Raw genomic sequence first — 13,698 nt, 5'->3', positions numbered from 1 at the left:
CACAATCTGGATACACATTGTAATGGGGGAAGGAGACACAGTATAAAATATCACCTACCAACTGAAAAGAAAAATATCTTCATGATCTTTCTTCCAGGATATTAGAATTTTTAATATACCATGTAATAGCTCCCCATCATCTATGCTTCTGGTTTGCAGGCAAGAATTGAAAATGGCAAGATGTCCAAAACCTCCTAAAGTAAAATTCAAAATGAAAATTAAAATGCACACACATACACACCCACATCTATCCATATATACTGCCTTAAACCAAAGTCTTGTCTTACAGATGTAGAAATTATTGCTCTGTTTCTCTGAAAAAACTGGTTTTTGACAAAAAATAGGGATGATCATTCTCTTAGAACACGCTAATGTTAACAGAGAAAAAGCATTCTTTTCTTTCTTCGGTATGAAACTTGAAATGAGGAAATCATGTAAGCACTATAATTACTATAAATGAGAAAATGCAAGGAAAATCAATCACTCTTTAGAATGGTAAACTACCAACTCATTCTTGTATCGTTAAATTGTGTGCAAGAGACCAAAAAAAAAAAAAAGGAAGAAAGAAAGAAAATGAAAAATCAGAAAAAAAAATTGTATTGCTACTATAAAAAAAAAAAGTCTATCTTGAGATAGGTCAAAAACCTTCTCCTAAATGTCCTGGTTAAGAATTCTAAAAAGGGCTTACATGAAAGAGTCAACAAATAAGTGTGTAAGCTCCACAGGGCAGGGACCCTTTCTCCATACCAAGCACCTAACACAGAACAGGGAGTGGGGATGGGGATGGAGGTACAGGTGGGGTGAGTAAATGATATTGTGCTGGGTTTTTTTTGTTTTTTATTCTGGGTTTCTTAAGTATAGGATTCACTCAGTATACCCACCTCTCAAATAAAAACAAACATACAAAAAACATAGTTAGAGTGTAAAGTTAAATAAAGATGGGAAACAGAATATGTCATTCCATAATTCATATTCACTTCATAGGCATGTATTGTGGAATGTCTGGAAAGCGCTCACAGGCTCACCCCTCTTCAGAATCCCTGGTTCCTTCTTATCCTTCAACACTCAGCTTCAATATTGCCTCCACTCTGTGTAATTCCCACATATATGAAATACAGCCCTCTGCATTTCTCTGTTCTTAATTATCATGTGTTTGTTGCCTTTACAGCGCTAAAGGTGCTGTTACTTTTTATTGTTATCTCCTCAACAGAAAGTAAGCTCCATGAAGGAACCTTGTCTGTTTTACTTATCACTGTATACTTCCTCCTAGGACAATGCCTGAGATACAGACATTTATTTTGACTGACTAAATGAAGATGAATAAATAATGAATATCAGGTGCCTTGTTAGATGCTGGGGAAAGATGAACAAAATCCAGTCCCTGAAGGGACTCATCCAGCAGTACTAGGAGACTTAAAAACAAATTACAATATAATGTGGACAAAGAATGGGAGCCTAGAAAAGGAAACAACTATCTCCATCTAGGTTGTGTCAGAAGAGGCTTCCCGGGGGCGCTTGGGTGGCTCAGTCGGTTGGGCATGTGACTCTTGGTTTTGGCTCAGGTCCTGAACTCATGGCTCGTGGGATCAAGTCCTGAGTTGGGCTCCACCTTCAGCAGGAGTCTGTTGGATATTCTCTCCCTCCGTCCCTTCCCCCACTCACTCACGCTCTGAAATAAATGAATCAATCAGAAGGAAGGAAGGAAGGAAGGAAGGAAGGAAGGAAGGAAGGAAGGAAGGGCTTCTCAAAGCTGGCATTTGAACCGGGATTTATCAAAAGATAAACAAGTCTGCAAGAGTAGCAAAGGGGCACTCTAGCTAAGGCACAAAGTGCTAAAAAAGTGTGGAATAGGAGAGACATCACCAAGACGGCGACATAGGTTGTTCTTAGCTTTGCTCCCTCTCACAAGAAAAACAACTAACAATTATTCAAGAACAAGACCTCACTGAGACTCCTACAGGGGTCAGGATGAAACACCCCCTACATCACTGAGACCAAGACAGATGCATTAGGAAGGTAAGAAAAGCAGCTATCCACTGACTGCACTGTCCCTCCCCAGGACAGTGCAGCACCATGTGGAGAGGTCTCCCCGGAGACTCTGGTTCCTTCAGTAGGAAAAGAGAACCCAGGGGGGAAACCAACACACACACACACCCATTATTGTGAGTCCCTTGGTGGGAGCTCCTACCCTGATCTCACAGCACTGGGATTGCTGGGAAATTTGCAGGGCTCGGCCACTGGGACTCTGACTTTGACAAACAACGGATGAAGTGCTTGTAACAACCAGCACATGGATCTTGGCCAACCAAGTTCATACCCGCAGTGCCCAGCAATAATCCCAACCAGTGGCTTTGCTTATCTGCAGAACCAAGCCAGGGGCACACTGACCAGTGAACATAGCAGGGTGCAGATCTGCCTGATTCTGATTCTTAAAGGAGGAGTTCTGACAGCCCTAAAGCCCAGTGGTATTACCCACTCCCAGGTTAAGGAGCTGAGCCACAGCCGCCCCCTCCCCACCCCTCCCCCAACACACACTGTGGAGCATCTTCCACCCCATCAGACCAGAAGGGCTGGAGACAATCCCTGAAAGCTGTGTGGCCCCATGGCACTCAAGCCAAGAGGTGGCTGAGTGGGACTGATCACCCCAGAGCAAAGCCATGCATTGGGGCTTCCCCTGCTCCACACGGGCAGAGTGATTAATTCACAGATAAAGCTGAGGGTCACTCCTGGCCCCTCCTCCTCCCACCGAGGCAAGGGAGCTGAGACATAGCCCCACACATTGTGGACAGTCTTCTAGCCCACCTGACCAAAAGGGCTAGCAAAAATTCCTGAAAGCTCTACAGCACAGTGGCACTAAAACCGAGGTGGGCAGGCAAAGCTGATAGTCTGCAGACAAAAACCAGTGGCCCTGTTCAGTCAAGGAACTTGGGATGCAGTTCTGCTTGAGTTTAGACAATATAGAGCTTTACTGGCTTTAGACCTCTTTCTGCCACTGTGCCCAGGCAGGAAATCTAATTTGTAGCCCCACTCATCATTGAATACAACCTTTTAGCTAGTCTGACCAGGGAACCTAAATAACCAGAGCACACAGGAAGCTCCACAGCCCATCCAAAAACCCTGTGTCCAGCGGCACTTGAATAGCGAGCGCAACCCATGGCTTCCCCCATCTGCAGAGAGAGCATCATCTGACAAGGGAATTCTGTGCACGCTCTTGCCAATTCAGGTCCCCAAACAATGAGCTGTATAGATTCTGGAATCTATCCTGTTGCCCTGGCAGGGCAGAGAAACTAATTCATAGCCCAAACCACTGATGAATATAGTACCCAGTTCCAACTACCTAGTGAGTCTGACCAGAGAATCCAGGCAACCGCAGCACCAAGCTAGCAGTCTTTTCCAAATGTTAGCCTCCCCCCGACCCCATCAGCCCTGCTTCCTCAGAGTTCAGCTTTGCCCAAAAACAGACTGTAATAGCAGGCCCTACTTGCACAAGGACATTACCAGCAGACACACCTAAAAACCCAAACTGAGCTGACTGGTAAAGAACTATCTCTGCAAAACAAACCTATAAATTATTCATGTTTGGAAGAGGAGCACAATCGAATGTGCAGATACCAACGTAAGGAATAAAGGATCACAAATAATCAGATAAATATGACACCCAAAGGAAACTAGTAAAGCTCTAATAATTGATCCTAAAGACATGAAAATCTATAAACTGTCAAAGAATTCAGAATAATTCTCTTAAAGAAGTTTAGCAAACTCGAAGAAAAGAAGCTAAACAAAATTAGGAACAATGCATGAACAAAATGCGAAGTTTGATAAGAAAACTGCGACCATCAAAAAAAACAAACAGAAATTCTGGAGTTGTTAAAGTATTTAAGTACCAAGCTCTTTGTTATGCTATACAACAAATTGACTTCTGGTTCCTCATATGGGTACAGTGAAATGCCTGTATTTGTAGTTCAGCCAGTGTTATTAGAACTACATGTCCCACCTAGCTTTTTTAAGTGCAAGAACTTTATACTTGTGTAAGCAGAACATGTTTCCCTTTGTTCATATTCTCTGAGAAATTGAAACTCTGGTTTCCCTTCCAAAAAAAAGAAATTCTGGAGTTGAAAAATACAGTAACCGAACTGAATTCAACTGTTTCAAAAGTAGACTCAAAGACACAGAAGAATCAGAGACCTTGAGGATAGGACACTGGAGCAAAAAGAAAAAAGAAGAAAGCCTATGGGAATTATAAAAAAAAAATTCACATTATGGTAATTCCAGAAAGAGAAACGGACAGAAAGTATATTTAAAACAATAATGGCTGAAAACTACCCAAACCTGTAGAGAGAAATGGACATCCAGATCCATAAGGATAATTATTTGTGAATAAAGTGAATGTGAATAGGGCTACACTTGAGTCATAATTACATTGTCAAAAGTCAAAGACAAAGAAAGAATTTTAAGGGCAGTACAAGCAGTAAGTTACATCCATGGGAACCTCCATAAGAGTATCAGCGAATTTCTCAACAGAAACTTTTCAGGGCAGGAGAGAATGGGACAAAAACTTTCCTGGGCAAAACAAAAGCTAAGGGAGTTCATTACCACCAAACCTGCCTTACAAAAAATGCTAAAGGGAGTTCTTTGAGTGGAAATAAAAGAATACTAGTTAGCTACATAAAAACATAAAAAGGTATTGTAAATCTCATTGGTAATGGTAAACATATAGTCATAGTTGGATTCTGGAATATGATAATAGTGGTACATAATTCACTTACAACTCTAGTTTAAAGTTTTTAAAAAATATAGTAAAATTAGGGGCACCTGGGAGGCTCAGTCAGTTAAGCCTCTGACTCTTGATTTTGGCTCAGGTCATGACCTCAGGGTCATGAGATCAAGCCCCACACTGGGCTCTGTGCTGAGCATGGTGCCTCCTTTAAGATTCTCTCTCTCCCTTTCTCTCTGCCCCCTACCCTGCCGCTCATGGGCATGTGTGCATTCACTTTCTCTCTTTCTAAAAATAAATAAAAAATATATTTTCTTAATATAGTAAAAATACAGGGTGCCTGGGTGACTCAGTCGGTTGGGCATCTGACTTTTGGTTTCAGCTTGAGTCATGGTCTCATGGGTAGTGGGACTGAGCCCTGCATCAAACTCTGAGCTCAGCAGGGAGTCTGCTTAGGATTCTCTCCCTCTGCCCCTCCCCCCATGTGTATGTTTACTCTAAAATTTAAAAATCTAAAAAAAAAAAAATTAGTAAAAATAACCGTAACTACAAAAATCTGCTATTGGTTATATAATGTTAAAAAAATGTAAACTGCAACAACAATGGTAAATGAGCAGTGACTCCAATTTAAAGTCACCGGCTGCATTAGCCCCTAACAAGAGAATCAGCTTGTTCTTTGAAGCCAGCCATTGACTTCTTCCTCTAGCTACAAATATCTTAAATGGCATCTTTCAGTAGAAGGCTGTTTCATCTACACTGAAAACTTGCCATTAGAGTAGCCACTTTCATTAATTACCTTAGCCAGATCTTCTGGATAACTTGCTATAGCTTGTGTGCAGCATTTACTGCTTCACCTTGCACTGTTATGTTATACAGAGGGCTTCTTTCCTTAAACCTCATGAGTCAACCTCTCCTAGCTTCAAACTTTTCCTGTGAAGCTTCTTTACCTCATTTAGCCTTCTTAGAACTGAAGAAAGTTAGGACCTAAAGGGAATGTTGTAGCTGGTTTTATCTTCTATCCAAACCACTAAAACTTCTCCACATCAGCAGCACGGCTGTTTTTCTTTCTTATCATTTATGTGTTCAATGGAGAACACTTTTCATTTCCTCAAGAACTTTTCTTTTGCATTCACAACTTAGCTGTCTGGTGTGACAGGCCTAGCTTTCAAAACTATCTTCATTTTCAACATGACTTTCTCACTAAGCTTAATCATTTCTAGCCTTTGATTTAAAATGTGAGACATGTGACTCCTCCTTTCACTTGAAAACATAGAGGTTATTGTAGGATTATTAATTGGCCTGCACTAGGCAAGCCCAAGGAGAGGGAGACAGACAGGAGGATGGCCAGTTGGTAGAACAGTCAGAACACACCACAACTTATCATTTAAGTTAGCTATCTTACATGGGCATAGCCTATGGCACCCCAAAACAATTACAACAGCAATATCAAAGATCACTGCTCACACATCACCAGAAAAAAATAAAATAAAAATGAAAAAGTTTGCAAGAATTACCAAAATATAAAAACATGAAGTAAACAAGTGCTGTTGGAAAAATGGCGCTGACAAACTTGCTTGATACAGAGTTGCCATAAATTTTCAATTTATTAAAAAGAAAAAAACAGTATCTGCAAAATGCAACAAAGCAAAATGCAATAAAACGAGGTGTGTCTTTACGTAGACAAAATAGACTTTAAAAATGGTAAAAAGAGACAAAGATGGTTATAATATAATGATAAAGGTTCAATATATCAAAAGATATTACAATTGTAAATATTTATACATCCAACATTGGAGCAAATATATATTTAAATATATATATAAAGCAAAAACTAACAGAGTTAAAAGAAGAAATAGTAATACAGTAATAGTTGGAGACTTTTAACTGCACTTTTAACAATGAAGATAGATTATTCAAAGAATCAATAAGTAACCAGTGGACTTAAACATACTACAGATCAAATGGACCTAACAGATATAAACAGAAGAAAACAGAACTAATATATATGTATTTACTTATAACAAAATTACATCTTATATTTCTATGTTGATAATATTTAGAACATTTATGCTTCCATTCTATCCAACGACAGCATAATACACATTCTTTTCAAGCGCACAAGGACCACTTTCTAAGATAAACCATAGACTGGACCACAAAACAATCTTAGCAAATTCAAAAACACTGAAATTATATCAAATACTTTCTCTGACCACAATGGCATGAAACTGGAAATCAATAACAAGAGGAAAACTTAAAAATTCATATGGATATTAACACTCTCCTAAACAACCAATGGAGCAAAGAAGAAATTAAAGGGGAACTAAAACTTTTTTGAGATAAACAAAAATGGAAACACAACACACCAGAACTTGTGGGATGCAGCAAATGTAGTTCTAACAGGGAAGTTCATAGCAATAAATGCCTAATTAAGAAGCAAAAAAAATCTCCAAATAAACTACCTACCTCTATGCCTTAAGGAACTAGCAAAAGAACAAAATTAGCCCAAAGTCAGAAGAAAGAAAAAAATAAAAGATTAGAGCAGAAATAAATGAAAGAGTGAACAGAAAAATAATAAAAAAGATTAAACAAACTAAAAGCTGGTTTTTGAAGGAAAAAAACCAACAAACCCTTAGCTAGACTAACCAAGGGACTAAAATAAGAGAAAGGACTCATATCAACAAAACTGAAAATGAAAAAGGAGACATTACAACTGGTATCACAGTAATTCAAAGGATCATAAGAGGCTACTGTTGAAAAACTATATGCCAACAAACTGGACAACCTAGAAGAAGCAGAAAAACTCTTAGAAACATACAACTTACCAAGACTGAATCAGAAAGAAACAAAATCTGAATAGACCAATTACTAACAAGGAAACGAAATTACTAATGAAAAATCTCCTAATGAAAAAAGGCCCAGGGCCAGATGGCTTGACTGGTGAATTTCACCCAATATTTAAAGAAGAATCAACACTAATCTTTCTTAAACTCTTCCAAAAAATTGAAGAGGAGGAAACACTCCCAAACTGTTTTTACAAGGCCAGCATTATCCTGATACCAAAACCAGAAAAAGACAAAAAGACACTACTAGAAAAGAAAACTACAGGCAAATGCTCTGAAGAATATAGGTGAAAAATTCTCAATAAAATACTAGCAAACTGAATACAGCAGTACATTAAAAGGATCATTCACGATGACCAAGTGGGATTTATCCCTGGAATGCAAAGTGGCTCAATAAACGCAAATCAATGTGATACATCACATTAATAAAATGAAAGAAAAGAATCATATGATCATCTCAGTACACACAGAGAAAAGCATTTGACAAAATTCAACGTCCATTCATAATGAAAACTTTTAACAGATTAGGTACAGAAATAACATACTGCACTATAATAAAGGCCATAAATGACAAACCCACAGCTAACATCATACTTAATGCAGAAAGGCTGAAAGCTTCTCCTCTAAGATTAGGAACAAGACAACAATGGCTGCTCTCATCACTCCTGTTCAACACAGTACTAGAAGTCCTAGCTAAAACAACCAAGCAAGAAAAGAGAAATAAAAGGTACCAGAACTGGAAAGGAGGAAGTAAAATTGTCTCTTTACAGATGACATGATATAATATATAGAAAATCCTAAAGACTCAAACAAAAAAAGTATTAGATCAGTGAATTCAGTCGAGTTGCAGGATACAAAATGAACATAAAAAATCAGTAACATTTCTATACAACAGCAACACATTTTCTGAAAAAAATTCCCTATCCCATTTACAATAGCATCAAAACCAAAATACTTAGGAATACATTTAAGAAAATGAAAGATCTCTACATTGAAAACTACAAGACATTAATGAAAGACATCAAAGACACAAATAAATAGAAAGGTATTCCATGTTCATGGACTGGAAGAATTAATATTGTTAAAATATCAATACTACCAAAAGCCATCCATAGATTCAATGCAATCCCTATTCAAGATTCCACTGGCATTTTTTACAGAAGTAGAAAAAACACTCTTAAAACGTATACAGAACCACAAAAGACCCTGAGTAGCCAAAGAAATCCTGCGAAAGAAGAACAAAGCAGGAGGCATCACACTTCCTGATGTCATGCTATACAATAAAGCTATTATAGTCATCAAGATAGTATAATAGGTCATAAAAACAGACTAATGAAACAGAATTGAGAGCCCAAAATATGATCAACTAATATTTGACAAGGTATTCAAGAATACTAAATCGAGAAAGACAGTCTCTTCAATAAATGGTGCTGGGATAATTGGTTATTCACGTGTAAAATAATAAAACTGGCCCCATATCTTACATCACTTGCAAAAATTAACTCAAAAGCAATTAAAGATTTAAATATATAAAACTATGAAATTCCTAGAGGAAAACATAGGAATGAAGCTCTTGACATACACCTTGGTAATTAATTTTTGGATATGACTCCTAAAGCACAAGTAAAATAAAAAATAAACAAGTGGGACTACATCAGACTAAAAAGTTTCTGCACAGCAAAATAAATCAACAAAGTGAAAAGACAACCTACAGAATGGGAAAATTATTTGCAAACCTTATATCCAATAAGGGATTAATATCCAAAATATATAAAGAACTCATACAACTTAATAGCAAAAAACCAAATAGCCCAATTTACAAAAAAGGGCCAAGGGCCTGAATACACATTTTTCCAAAGAAAATATTCCTAAGGCCAACAGATATATAAAATGATTCTCAACATCACTAGTCATTAGGGAAATGAAAATTAAAACTATAATGAGATATTATCTCACACTTAACAGAAGGGCCATCATAAAAAGGTAAGAGATAACAAATTCTGGCATGGCTGTGAAGAAAATGGAACCCTAATGCCCTGTTGGTGGGGCTGTAAAGTGGCACAGCCACTATGAGAAACAGTATGGATGTCCTCAAAAAATTAAAAATAGAACTACTGTATGATCCAGTAATTCCATTTCTGAGAATACAGTTAAACCTCAAATAATGTGGAGGTTAGGGGCACCAACCCCCGCAACCCATGCACTTGAAAATCTGCATATAACTTCTGACTTCCCAAAAACTTCACTACTAACAGCCTACTGTTGACTGGAAGCCTTACCAATTACACTGACAATTAACACATATGTATTAACTATATTCTTATAATAAAGTAAGCTAGAAAAAAGAAAATGTCAAGAAAATCATAAGGAAAATACATTTATAGTACTGTATTTATTGAAAAAAATCTGCATACAAGGGGACCCACACAATTCAAACCCATGTTGTTCAAAGGTCAATGAATATCCAAAGGAAACAAAAAGATTAACTCCAAAAGATATCTGCACCCCCATGTTCATAGCAATATTATTTATAATAGCCAAGACATGTAAACAACCCAAGGGTCCATTAATGAATGAAATGGAAAAGAAGTTGTGGTATATACATAGAATGGAATACTATTCACAGCCATAAAAGGATATCCTACCATTTGTGACAACATGGATGGACGGTGAAGATACTACGCTAAAGTGAGATAAGTCAAAGACAAATACTGTATAATCTCACTCATATGTGGAACCAAACCAAACCATACCAAATCAAACCTACACTCACAGAAAAAGAGATTAGACTGTGGTTACCAGAAGGGAGGATGGGGGAAGGCGGGGCTTGGAGGAAGGATTACAGTCACAAGCTTCCAGTTATAAGATAAATAAGTACTAGGGATGTAATGTACAACATGATGACTACGCTAACACTACTATATAATATATAGGAATGCTGGTAAAAGTTAATCCTGAGTTCTCATCAGGAGGAATTTTTTTTCCTTTTCCTTTTCTTGTTATTGCATCTACATGAGAATATGGATGTGAGCTGAACCTATAGTGGTAATCACCTCACAATATATATATAAATCAAACCATCGTGTTGTACACCTGAAACACAGTGATGTCAATAATTTTTCAATAAAACTGAAAAAAAAGTATATAATGTTCAAAAATCATGAAGATTTAGCATTGCCAGGTCCAGGATGGAAGCAAAAAGTAAAACTGGAGAGATCAGTTGCAATAAGATTGTAAAATGTCCAACAGGCCAAACTAAGGACTTGGGTTCTTATCCTTAGGTAAAAGGGAACTGAGGAATAAAGAAAAAAAAATGTATAATGTATTTAACCGTCCTTTAAAGGCAGAGGAATAATTTTTTTTTAATCTTCCTGGCAAAATTGAATAGGCTGAGCTCAAGTGTAATCAGAAACAATAGATTTTCTAACAACTATATACTAAAAACTATTTGTTAGTTTTCATTACTTTGGTTGAAAGAGCAAAATTACTTGTCAAATCTCAAAAACATTCCTCCTCCTGTAGAGCCTCCACACAGCTAGGAACCCATGGTCTGTGTGACTGCACACAGCTGTGTGACACTGCAGCCTTGTCTCCTCCTGCCCCTTCTTTCCCTTGGCCATACTTCAGTTATAATGTGTGCTTGGAGAAACCACCTGCACTCCCATTAGGTCCTCCTCTCCTCTATGCACAGCCAGTTCTACTGCATCCCCATTCCAGAACTGCAAATCCCTGCCTGATCCTACAATCTAACTCTGTCAGTGAACGAAACTATAAAGCTTAATGCCACAATAATTTATTTTTGACATCGGCTGGCTTTGGGTGCCATAGGGTAATTCTTCTTGACAAATGTTTGTTGATAGGCGTGTTCTTCTTCCACTACTTCAAACTTTCACTATCCTTAAAATCTGCAATCCAGTTTCTACTCATTAAATGATCTGGCCCAAAGAGATGCAAAGCTTATTAGTAAGGAACACATCAAGTTCCCTACCCTCTTTGTTCACATCTGCATCCATCCTCCATCTCTCCTAACTTCTCTCTGAAGAAAGTCACTCCACCTACATGAGGTTAGTATCTTCTAAGTAGATTCCATCCCTCTCATCACCTCAGTGGGAGCTATCATCAGTTTCTCTATCTCCTACTCCTCCTCCTCCTCCCCTGCAACACCAATTTTCCCTCTGACCTTAAATTCATCTCTGGCTTTCACCTTTCTACATCCCTTTTCACCGAACACTTAGAACAAATATCTGCCTCCATTTTCTCAACACTCTTCATTCCTGAATTTTATGTCAACTTCTGTGGTATTTAACACAGGGGTTGAATACTACCTAAAACTCCTCTGCTTTTATATTTAGTCCTTATTCTCAACTCTCCCCACCCACATACCCCTTGTATCTATGTATTGGCATTCCCTTGACGTTCTTCTCACTCTTCACTCTGCCTGGACAAGCTCATGCTCATTTACAGATTATACTACTACCTACATGATGTGGGCTTGGAAAGTAGTATTTCCATCCGATCGATAGACAATCTCCATTTGAGTAATAACCATAGCCACCTTAATTTAACATTGGCTCCCTGTATACTCCTTGCCTACTTCCTCCTAACCTTCAAGTCTCCTTTAAAGGTTCTCTATAAGGCCTATTGGTATTTTCTTCTACCCAATTCAGAAATAGAATCACAGAGCCACACCAACTCTATTTCCATAATCTCTTTCATTTCCTACTTCTCTCTTCCGTCTATGCCTTGATTCAAGCTCTGTTTATCTCTCATTAAGATTATTCCAGGGGCATTTGGGTGGCTCAGTCAATTAAGCATCCAACTCTTTGATTTCAGCTCAGGTCATGATCTCAGGGTTGGGAGACTGAGTACCGCCACCGGGCTCCATGCGGGGCATGGAGCCTGCTTAAGATTCTCTCTTCCTCTGACCCACCCCCCCAAAAATAAATAAAATAAAAATTTTAAAAAATAAAGACATTCCAATAGTTTCCTATCTGTCTTCTACCCCCAATCTCTCTTCCCTCATATCCATCCTTCACAGTTATCAAAATAATCTTTCTAATGAGACAGTCTTACAACTCTCCTACCTAATTTGAGCCAATAGCTCCTTACTGCCTAGCTCTTAAAGTCCAAATTCCTTAACCTACATAAGGCCTTTCCCCTACCCTTTCTCAAAATCCAGCTACTTGTGCATCTTACATCCTTTGTCCCCAACCTTCTACTTTAAATGCCAGCCAAACTGAACTCTCTACACTCTTTCATGTTGTCTGTCCCCAACTATATCCATATGCCCCCCCCAACTCTAGCCATATGGAAAAATATACTTCATCACCCAGTTAAATTTTTCTTTGTGAAATCACCACTGATGCCTCAAAGCAGAGTGGGGAAACTCCTTTTCTGCTGCTCTGACGCACAGGACATGTTTCTGATACATCGGTTATCATGATATAACTTTATGCCTGTCCTCTCTACCAAAGGAACTGCCAAAGAGCCATGTTCAGTGTTATTAAATTAATAAACAAATGAACTAATAAGAGTACAGAGTATCCAAAAAGGTTTAAAATACAACAAAAATTATTCTGTTACCTCTAGATGTTCAGTCATTGGTTGACTAGGGAGAAATTAAGCATAGCTAAAAATGCTATGGATGGAAATAATGAAAGGACAGTTGAGGTTTTTATCTTCCCTTAAGGCTGTAGCATTTCTGTACTACAAAATGGTAACAGTCACTCTCCAATGACACTCATCCTACTGACTGCCAACTTGTTATGAAGCAAAAGTATAAACTAGGAATAAATCAGCTGCAATTCAATTTATCTCTGCTAGATTTGGATTTAGATATTAAGAAACACTTCTTTTATCTCAAGCAATAATTAAAGTAAAGAAATATTTATTATCAAGCACTAACCATTAGTACTGCAAAGATCTTCCTTAGTCCAGGCCAAAAGGGGAGGTATACATTGAGCAATGAATTCTTTCTTGTCTTCTTTTGACAAAAACGGACAGAGACTTTGAATGGTATGCATATTACCTTCCGTTAGTGGGAAAAAACTGTTTAAAGAGAAGGAAAAGTATGAATTATATTTATCCTAAACATGCAGTGGTTTCAGAAAATTCCTTCAGAATATTCAAAAAGACTAATAA

At 37.9% G+C, this 13,698-nt stretch overlaps 1 protein-coding gene across 5 annotated transcripts in view; it reads right to left on the bottom strand.

The window, feature by feature from the left end:
* The window catches only part of LTN1 (listerin E3 ubiquitin protein ligase 1), a 62,397-nt gene that overhangs the window by 17,361 nt on the left and 31,338 nt on the right, over positions 1-13,698 (bottom strand). For all 5 annotated transcript variants that reach the window (XM_073891446.1, XM_025872447.2, XM_025872466.2 and 2 more), the window contains 2 exons: positions 13,463-13,605; positions 59-194 (listed from right to left, as the gene is read on the bottom strand). In XM_073891446.1, the coding sequence (XP_073747547.1) occupies positions 59-194; positions 13,463-13,605 (279 nt within the window). The remainder of the gene's footprint in view (positions 1-58; positions 195-13,462; positions 13,606-13,698) is intronic.

The sequence above is a fragment of the Callorhinus ursinus genome, unplaced genomic scaffold (genome assembly GCF_003265705.2).
Source record: "Callorhinus ursinus isolate GAN/ISIS: 27379988/994484 unplaced genomic scaffold, GSC_fseal_2.0 scaffold1, whole genome shotgun sequence".
Taxonomy (NCBI): domain Eukaryota; kingdom Metazoa; phylum Chordata; class Mammalia; order Carnivora; family Otariidae; genus Callorhinus; species Callorhinus ursinus.
The sequence above is the reverse complement of the archived record's forward strand: the minus strand, read 5'-3'. Positions and strand labels throughout refer to the sequence as shown.